At 56.7% G+C, this 9,896-nt stretch overlaps 1 protein-coding gene across 9 annotated transcripts; it reads right to left on the reverse strand.

Annotated features, from left to right (window-relative positions):
• Nucleotides 1–273: 273 nt before the first annotated feature.
• MYBPH (myosin binding protein H) lies at nt 274–9,896 on the reverse strand. Of its 9 annotated transcripts, none has more exons than XM_078003580.1 (11): nt 8,033–9,896; nt 7,809–7,943; nt 6,910–7,077; nt 4,449–4,501; nt 3,847–4,042; nt 3,525–3,664; nt 2,755–2,914; nt 1,711–1,847; nt 1,364–1,462; nt 1,082–1,132; nt 274–550 (listed from the first exon to the last, which is right to left on the reverse strand). In XM_078003580.1, the coding sequence occupies exons 1-11, from the start codon at nt 8,235–8,237 to the stop codon at nt 536–538; spliced, it is 1,359 nt and encodes a 452-aa protein (XP_077859706.1). In that variant the 5' UTR covers nt 8,238–9,896; the 3' UTR covers nt 274–535. The 9 variants fall into 9 exon arrangements, with proteins under 9 accessions (XP_077859706.1, XP_028707935.2, XP_077859700.1 ...); XM_028852102.2 differs by having other exon boundaries at nt 1,364–1,550; XM_078003574.1 differs by having other exon boundaries at nt 1,364–1,574; nt 1,723–1,847; nt 4,413–4,501.

The raw sequence follows: 9,896 nt of genomic DNA on the forward strand, positions 1-9,896 counted from the left end.
GAAGGAAGGTTCCAGAGAGGGTGTGTCTGTTTCCATAGTTACACACTTGGGGTAGCAAACCCTGATCAGGAAGTGAGATCCTGAAAACTCACATGTCCAGAACCCCCACCCCCCGCCCCAGCCATGACATCCTGAGACCTCTCCCACTGGCATCTTCCTCATGGTGACATATCTGGAGAACCCCTCATGGTGAAACATTCAGACACCCCCGCCTCCTGGTGACACAGCACCTCCCCCTAGATGATGACGCTCAGTGGCACAGAGGCCCCGCGCTGTAACACCACGCATCTTTATTGGAGTGCTTCCCACCCAGTGCGCAACTCCGCAGGGCACTCCAATCTCTGCGCCTTCCAGCACCCCTTGAGCCCAGATAGCATGGCCCGGGGCCTACCAGGCCCAGTCCTGAGTTCTGGACAACAGCCTCTGTGGGAGGGAGGCCAGCAGGTACCAGGGGCAGTTCCATCAGCCGTCGCTATGGAAGTGGGGGTCTTGGACATCTCTGGAGTTTGACTGTGGGCCTGGCGGACCTGACCCTTCAAGCCTGCAGCACCTGGAGGAGGACATGCTTCCTGAGCCCTCGTGTGAGCAGAGCTCGGCTGCAGGCCAGAGAGGTGCAGAGAGGGGAGGGGGAGCAGCACCCTCTTTCTCACCAGGCCTCCCTCCCTCAGGACCAAGCCCAGGTCTGAACTCTGCCCACTGCAGTTCTAGATACTTCTGTACTTATGCAGAGCCGCAGAACCACCAGGGGAGGGAAGGCAGGGAAAGGTTGTTATCCCCAGTTTTCGGATGAGGAAATGTGTCCAGAGAGAACACCTTTGCTGAAGGTCACTCAGAGCTGGGAGCAGACTCTGGTCATGTGGCGGTCCACGGAATCAACCCCCTTCTGGACCACACCGGCATTGCCTGGCCCTGCAACGTCACTGCAAGTCTCTGGACATGCGTGCTAGTTGCCTGTGTCCTCAAGTTTGTACCCAGAGCTGACCACCACCTTCCCTTTTCACTCCCACCCCCTGCTCCCGGCCTCCTCTCTGCTTCCGTGCCACCCGCAGAGGTGACAGAGCGGGTGAGTCAGGCCATTTACCTGGCTCCTCATCACAGCCTCCTCCTGTGGCTCTTCAGTGCGTGGCTGAGGCTGGAAGAGAGGCTGCAGTTAGAGTTTGGGGGAAGTGGCGGGGAACTGACAAGGTTCACGGTTATACACCCTCTTCTACACCTGTCCACCCTCCCACTTGGAAAGTAATCAGCACAGCCTGACGCCAATCTTACTACCCCTTCTCTTCTGCCTTGATTTTAAGCTCTCTGCTGCCTCTAGTTCAGCTCCAGAGAGGTGCTTACTCCTGTTCTCCCATCCTCAAACTCTCACCTTTGACCTCCAGCCGGCAGTCCACAGATGCCTCCCCCAGCACGTTGATGGCCTTGCAGGTGTAGACCCCAGAATCAAAGGGGCTGGGTTTCCGGATCTCTAGGGTGCAGACGCCTTGCTCAGAGAGGGCACGGTATTTGGGGTTGCCCTGGATCTCCATCTTGTTTTTCATCCAGATGATCTTGGGCTGGGAGGCATGGTCAGAAGAGAGCTGGGGAGGTGTGGACTGGAGCGGGGCACTCAAAGGCTATCCCCAGGCTTAGGTGTGGATGCCTGGAGGATTCCTCAGCCCTGCTGTCCCCATCTGCCCCCACCAGCCCAGGGCACAGCAGGGCCTGGACCCTCACCTTGGGTGAAGCTCGGACACTGCAGAACAGCTGGGTGCTGTAGCCAGGGGTGGAGGTGTGGTCAGCCAGGGGCTGGGTGAATGAAGGGGCTTCTGAGAAGTCTCGCTCAATAAACCCTTTAGGTTTGGCAGCAATATCTGGGTTCAGGGGAGAAAGTCGGGTGAATCTGAGCTTACAGGAGTGAAGGAGACCTGTTAGGACTGACTGTGATCCACGATCTATGGATAGCAAGTCATGGCTTATTTGCGGGAACTTGGACAATCTCAAAGAGGCAGAGAGAGCTGAGACTGTAGCTGGGTGGGTCAGGGTGGTGAGCAGAGAAGAGAAGGTGGAAAAACCAGAGATGAGAGCATCTTGGCAGAAGGTGGAGGCTAGTAACTCAGAGATGCCATATTTCCTTTGTGTTTGTCATTGGAGACTTGACTGGCTTTCCTTTTCTAAACAAAAATTTCTTCCTAATTCTGTGCAGTTCAGGCTAGTGTTAAAAAAAGTTTGCCTTCTGGAACCCGCACAGACTGTGGGTCGGAGAGGGCCTCGGGGCACACAAGGGACAGGGAAAAGGGCCCAGGGTTTAACATTTGACACAAGAGGGTCAGGTGCCTGTGTGGAGACAGTAAATACTCCTATCTCTCTTGTCCATCTATGTGGTGTGTATTAGGGTTGGGAGGCTTGCTTTTAGCAAACTCACCCTTTTTAGCACACTACCTATCCATGACCTGTGGGTCACCCTTTAGATTCCCTTCGGACACTTTCTGCCTGAAACTTGGCGGATGCACACACATCTCTGGAATAAGTACACAGCCTCCAAAGGGGCATCTTTCATTTGTGTGGATTTGCTCTGATGTGTTTGTTAAAATCAACCAGCCACATCCACTACTTTACAGCCATTCTGTGCGTGTGTATGCATAGCTGTGGAGTGAGGGGACAGCCCGTGTTCCAGGGGCAGACGCCCAGGAGAAGCCCAGAGAGAGGGGTGCAGAGATGCCGAGGAAGAGGCAGGGACAGAGAGAGAGTTAGCACAGCCAGCTCTGGGCCCAAACCCACCTGCCTTCTGGATGTGGGCGAGCTCCTTGGTGATGGTGGCTGAGGCGCTGAGTCCACACAGGTTTTCTGAGAAGACCCGGAAGGAGTACGAGTTGCCAATGATGAGGTCAGAGATGGTGCAGGTGGTTGGGTGGTAGCGCTCCAGCACTGTGAACCATTGCTGCAGGGCCCTGGGCGTCACCCTCATTTCTCACCCCTGTCCTCGCCCTCCCTGCTTACCCTGGAGCCCTCTCCTCACAGGAACTCATTCCATGCCCCCAACCCTGGGATGCTGAACCATCCAGCTTTGGACCTCAGGGACATTGAATTGGAAGAAGGGCCCCCTGGGTCACTCAGGTGACCTCTGAAGGGTCCTCAGAGAATCCTAGAGCCTTCGCGTGCAAAGTGTGGCCCACAGATGTGCAACTTCAGCATCACCTGGAAACTTCTTAGAAATGCAGGCCCTCAGCCCCCACCCTGGACCTACTGAGTCACACTCTGCCTCTTAGCAAGCTCCCCAGGTGACTCATGTGGACATTAAGATTTGAGAAGTGTGGCTCCGGAGCTTGAAAGGCTTCAGACAGCCCGGGCCAGCCCTCCTCACAGTCTTCAGGAGGCATCTGAGGTCCAGAGAGGAAAAGTCTTGTTAAGGGCCTCCTAGGGAGTCAGGTTAGCAGTGGGCAGACCAGAACTGGATCCCTAGACTCGGTCCCTAGACTCAGTAGGATGGGCCTTCTCCACCACCTTGACCACTTCGTACCCTGACCCCACTCTGCCTCAGCCAGCCTCACCCCTGTCTTTTTGTCTGCCTTCTGCACCGTGTAGCCCAGGAGCTCTGTGTTGCCTGTGTCCTGGGGTGGCGTCCACTGAAGAGCAGCGTTGCAGCCCCAGACGTCCAGGAGCCGGATGCTGCTGGGAGGTCCAGGTTTCTCTGTAGGCCCAGAGTGCGAGGAGAAGTGAGCGTGAGGGCCAGGCTGGCCACAGAGCCCCTACATCCAAGATTTGGCTCCTGCCACACTCCCTTGGCCTGCTCCCATCAGCCGTCAGCTCTGGGATAGGAGGTCGGGGGCTCCAGGTCCCCCTTGAGGCAGCACTGTTCCCCTGGCTCCATACCAATCACCAGGATGTCAATGGCTGCCTTGGCCTCCAGGCCTTCCACGTGCACGGTGAGCTCGTAGCGGCCCGAGTCGGAGCGCTGGGCCGAGCGAATGAAGAGGATGGAGTCCTGGTCCCCGGTGCGCACGCTCACCCGCTGGCTGTCCAGGGCATGGCCGTTGTGGGTCCATGTGGCCTGAGGCTTAGGCTTCCCCTGGCAGGGAGGAGTCCCCAGGGTGAGTGTAGGGAGGTGCCAGCGTCCCCACACCCCCTTAACTCTAGGAGTCTCGAGCTATTCTCGGGGAAGCCTGTCCCTTTGGCCCTTCTCAGGAGGGGCAGCAGAGGCTGGAGCCACAGGGGCTGCCCTGAGCCACATCTTCCAGGTGTCCAGCCCGCTCTGGGGCCCACCTGCCCATCCCCAGGCTGAGAATCACCAATGAGTCATGTACATGATTGTGGGAGGATGAGGCCGTCTCACTGGGTCTCAGCCCAACCCTTGGAGATCCTGCCATTTCCCAGGCTCCCCTTAAATGGGGGCCCTGGTTCCCACCCAGCCTCTTACCCTTGGTGGGGGAAATACCCACCTGGAAGGGGATTTGCAGGTTGACCGTCTCTCCTACCTGGCGGATGTAGGTCTGACGGAGGTGGCGGGGGACACGGATCTTGGGGGCCTCTAGATCAAAGCAAGAGTCTGGGCTTAGCAGTGCAGTGAGGTGGCTGATTGGGGTTTCTGAGGTGGGGCAGGGGATAGCTGGTGAGGGATGCTGGCTGGGAGGAGGGTCCTGCGTGTGCCTGGCTGCGGTGGGGTCCCTCCTTGCAGGAAGGGTGAAACTTTCACTCCTGAGGTCTAGGGGCCCACGTCCCTTAAGGGAGCAGGAGGTTTCAGGAGGTCAGCGCCTCCACGGTGTGAACTGGTAAGCATCCTGGGCACTCCCTTGGCGCCTCGACTCTGCCAGGATGGGATTTGCCTTGCAGCCCAGGCATTCCCAAGCACCAGATGGGCCCTAGCTGACTCTCTGTCTCCCCCTGCTGGGGAGCAGGTGCTGCACCTGTCCGGCTGCACTTCTAAGAAGGGGAGGCCACTGCCGTCTTCCTGCTCTAATACCCCCCACCCTCCACAAGCCCAGGACTTTCAGAGGAGTCCTTATGAAACCCTGTTTGTCCATTCCTCTGTCTCCAGGCCTTATTGAGAGGATTAGGATCTTTCCCTTCCTAAGTGAAGCCAGGGCAGGTATCCCCCCTTCTTCCTCTGTCACCCTCCCATAATCTGTTAGTCTCAGAGCTGGGAAGTCCTTCCTGAAGTCCTATTTCAGCCACCTGTTATGCTAAGGAATGACCTTCTGACCCTCACCTGGTCAGGGGCAACCACTGAAGCCCCTGGGCATTCTAAAGGAAGCTGCAGTGGCCACCACCCCTGTCCCCTGCGGGTGCTGGGCCCATGACTGAGGTTCCTTTGCAGCAAACAGGTGGCAGCAGTTGGTTGGTGGCACGCAGGGCGGAGGAGGATGAGACAGTGAGAAGGAACACGGTGTCTCTGAGGATTAGCTGAGTGGGCACTTGGCTCTGCGAGCTCAGGCATGGAATGCTCTAGGGACAGCTGCAGGGGGTCAAGAATGTTTGGCAGCTCCAGGTGGCTGAGGAGGGACAGCTGAGCAGTCAAGGATCCTGGACAGGGCCCCCACTCTGCCCTGCCCATGACAAGCCTGGCTGTTCCCCACTTATTCACAGCCTCCTCTCCCTCTTCTCTCCAGGAAATCCCCTTCTCTCCTGCCAGAGGAATTTGAATGGAGAAGTGGGTGCTGAGTCTGGCTGGGTCCATCAATGCTGGGCCTGAGGGGCCTCTCAGAGTCTGAGCTCCCTGGTTCCCTGGGGAAGCCCAGCACCCTCCCAACCAAGAGGCCTTCCTGGCACCTCCAAGACTAGAGTCGACACAGCCATACTGCAGCTGCCAGGTGGGGCCACATCTCACTCAGAGCCAAAGGCTGGGAATGTCCTTGGGTTTTGGGTGCCACCGGAGAAGAGGCCCTGAAGTGCAGTGGGGCATGAGTGGTCCTGTGTAGGCATCAGACTCTGGGACTGCCAATAAAAGGCTGGGTGGCCTCAAGGGATGCTCTGGGCTCCTTGGGATCTGCTTGGCCTCGATAGTCTATGAATCTAAGCTCCCTAACCCCATGGTTCCCATGTCTCTCAGGCCTCAGAGCTGAACATTTCCTTTTGAATTCAGACTTCACCCCTCTTATGGATCCCCTCTCCTTCTGGAGGCCTTGTCTAGAGCTACAGAGTTCTGTTTAGCCTCTTCCAGGAACCATCCATCCCCTTGTGGAGGAACAAGAAGGAAGGTGGAGAAGGCCTCAGGCCACCTGCCTGCCTGTGTCTCTCCTCACCCTGGGGGACTGTGCTGTCCCCAGAGACCTCAGATCACACCAAATGACTCACTGTCATTAACAGACTGAAACCTGATCAGCTCTGGGAGGGGAGCAAGGGGAGGATTGAGGCTAATGCACCTTGCAAATAGAAATATTAGCAATGGGGATGGCAGCTGGCCTGCGGGGCCCCAGTGAGGTACGCCCTCTGCGATGGAGAAGTCCTCATGGACCTTTCGCAGACCCTCTTTTTCTTTCCACTAGGACCGTGGTGGAACGAGGGGCAAGTAGGGCCTTCTCTCTGTTTCAAGACCTTTGAGAGAATCTGGAACCCAGGACACAGGAAATGGGCAGAAAATGAGTGTTTATGGCCACTGGAGGAATTGAGATTAGATGGGAGAAAGAACACATGGACCCTTAGCATTGAGCAGGAGACCCAGGGAACTTGACCTTTTGTTTCTGAGCATCAGGAAGCCCCTTCCTCAAGGCGTGGGGGCTGGACCACTCAGGGAAATGGCTTCTTAGACCTCCAGAGGCCCCTTGCTGCTGAGGAACCTGGAACTTTCTTCAGGCAAGATGTGATAGTGTGTGGCTTGTGCATGTGAGTGTGGGACGGGGGAAATGACTGCCTGGCTCCCTCTACCTGCTGGCCTCAGTTTCTCCATTAGATGAGGTGTTTGGGAAGGGCTGGGGAGCTGAAGGCCAGGATGGGCTTTACCGATATTCTCTCGGATGTGGACGGGCTGGTCCAGCATGGCCGGCGGGCCAGCCCCTGCGGAACTCACTGCAGACACCCGCAGGAGGAGCTTGTCTCCCAGAGCCAGGTTCCGCACGGTCTGCTGGGTCACCATCATGGGCCGGGCACTCACAGGCACCCACTCCGAGGCTGAGGGGATGGAGAGAGTGTGAGGTCTTGGCAGTGTGGCCACAGGCGCCCCTCTCCATGGGGCTTCTTTGCCTGCTGGTGATCTGGGGAAATCGGCCTCCCTCTCTGGGCCTCATTTTTCCCTTCTCTACCTTCCCTGACTTCTTGTCAAATGGCATAAAAGACACCTGATGTTAGAGCCCTGAAATCATGGCCAGAGATGAGGTTGTGGAAGCCCAGAGAGGGTTGGACACAATTGCAAAGTCACACAGCAAGGTAGGGGCAGAGGCAGAGGCAGAGGCCAGGCTGGACTTGGGCCATGGAGGGGGACAGTGGCATCAGGGATGTAGCCCCCATACTCCCACCCCATTCCTGCTTTCTCCTCACTGTCTCTTATGCTAACATTCCTCTCTCCTGCTCCTCCCTCTCCACTTCCTACACTTCAGGGTCCTCTGAGACTTAGCACTTCCTTCCCTTCTCGCCAAAGGAGAACCCAGAGTCCCCTTACCCTTCTCTTACTCAGAGACTCCTTGGAACTGAGGACAAGGGAGCCCCTCAACCCACCCACCTACCCTTTCTTACTCTCCTGCTGGTGGAGCAAGAAAGGATAGGTGGGTTGAGGAGCCCACCGCTTGCATCACCCCCTTCTGTGTCTCTCCCAGACTGACCAACAACATGGCCTACGCACTTGTCCCTGCAACTCTCCATGACAACCTCCCCTGGGTGTATGCAAGACTTAGCCCAGAACTCACCTCCCTCTCTGCAGAGCTCCAGCACATAGCCCTGGAGGCCCAGCCTCCCCAGCCTCTCTGGGGGCTCCCAGCTCACAGTCACAGAGCTGTTGCTCACATCCTCCAGAGTCAGCAGCAGTGGGGCACTGGGGACATCTGGGGAGATGAAGAGGTTCATGGCCAAGAGCTCCCCTCCACCCCTGACATGCCTGCCTCCCTCCTTCCCCTGCCCCACCTTCAGTCACCTTCACTTGGGGGTGCAGGCTTAGTGGTTACGGGGGCTGCAGGGGCCTGAGGGGCAGGGGCCTGCGGCTTGGGCACCTGCTCTTCCCCGGTGGACTCTGATACTGCCACTTCTCCGGGAGGCTCTGCGGTGGGCACCTTGGCAGATTCAGATGCGGTCTCCTCTGGACTGCAGGCAGGGTCCTCGGAGGTGGTTTTTTCCATCATTGCTGGACTGGCTGGGGGGCCAGGCTGGAGTATGCAGGGGTCAGCCGTTGGGGGGCCTGGGCCTCTAGGGTGCCCAGGACACCTAGGTCCAGGCTTATATAGTCAGGGGCTGCCCCACCCCCAGCAAACGATTCCCAGCTGTGGGGTCAGGTCAAGCAGAAGGACTGGAGGGTGGAGAGGAGCCCAGGCCAGGAATAGCTCTGGGGGAGGAACCACAAGGGCCCCTTGAGGAGTCACTCCGTCATCCATCACCCCGACTGGCCTTCAGCAGCCAGGGTGCTGGTGCCCAGCTGGGGGAGGGTGCAGATGGGTGAGATGGGACATCAAGCAGGCCATGTGCCAGGTGTCAGGGCAATGGGAGGAAGAACTTCTATCTGGAGAATGAGCCCAGCTCAGGCTCTGTGTGTCTGGCCTCTATGGAGCCACTTGTGCCCAGAGCTTCTCAGACTGGGTGCTGGGGCCCTGAGAATTTGGAACAGTCTTCCTTGTGAGCACTACCAGCTTTGCCTCTGGGGCCCACATTCCCCGGGCTCCCACAGTTCCCAGGGACTCTTGCCTGTGCTGTATGAGGCTGAGGGCCCTAGAGAGGGAGGGAATTGAGATGCTGAGGGTGGAGCTGCTCAGAGGATGGTCCTCCAGCATTGGAACTAAGAAAGGGGGACTAAGTCCCCTGGCTCCTGTCTCTATTGGGCGGCTGGTAAGGAGCTTGTCTCCCCTGATGCCTGCCGTGGGCCTCAGTTTTCCACCTATTACAGAGAACCCCTTGCCCTTCGGGGTGGGGTGCAGTCGTAGGCAGATCTTGAAGACGCCCCAGTGGAGGAGAGCACTCTGAAGCTTCTAGACTCTTCCAAGCAGGCTGTGGGCATGGACTTTCTCAGTGTGCCAAAGGAGGCAGATATGGCCAGATTTCTAGTTGTTGATTCATTTATTCAATAAAATGTTAAGACTGGGAATCATTGGAAAGCCAGAAAATACCATGTGTCAGGAAGGAGGGAGAGCATTAAGAACTTTTATTGCTGGTGTTGGAGCAGTCACTCCGGAAAATGTGAGAGTTTTACTAGTGCCTAGTAAAATGGATGAGGTGCCTACTCCGTGACCCAGCCGTGCCACTCATGTAACACCCACACATGCCCCAGGAGCCATGAAGAAGAAGGTTCATGGTAATGTTATTTGTACTTGTCAAATGTGGGGGGAAACAGCTGTCCCTCAACAATGTGATGGATAAATAACTGTGGAGTGTTTATGCAAATCTAAAGCAAAGCATGGGGTCAAATGAGCAACTTCAGCTACTCACAGACCCAGTGAGAGCAGAAGAGCAAGGCACACAGAAATGGTGCGTCTCATCTGTCTCATCTACATTAAAGCCAAATGCAGTCAACACCGGGCTCTCTTCTTCAAGGTGCATCCGTGGGTGGTAAGGCCAGAAAGGAAGATGAGGCCAGTACAAAAGTTAGGATGGCGATGGCCTCTAGGCGGAGGAACAGGGTGTATGTGATCATGGTGGCTGCAGGGGTGCTAATGAGGTTTCCTTTCCTGACCTGGGTGGTGGTTACACAGGTTCTCACTACATAGTCATTCTTCAAATCAAACAAATACATCTATGCACTCTTTAGCATGTAAGACGTGCTCACAATGTAAAAATAAGTAAATGTGATTTAT

The sequence above is a fragment of the Macaca mulatta genome, chromosome 1 (genome assembly GCF_049350105.2).
Source record: "Macaca mulatta isolate MMU2019108-1 chromosome 1, T2T-MMU8v2.0, whole genome shotgun sequence".
NCBI classification, from domain to species: domain Eukaryota; kingdom Metazoa; phylum Chordata; class Mammalia; order Primates; family Cercopithecidae; genus Macaca; species Macaca mulatta.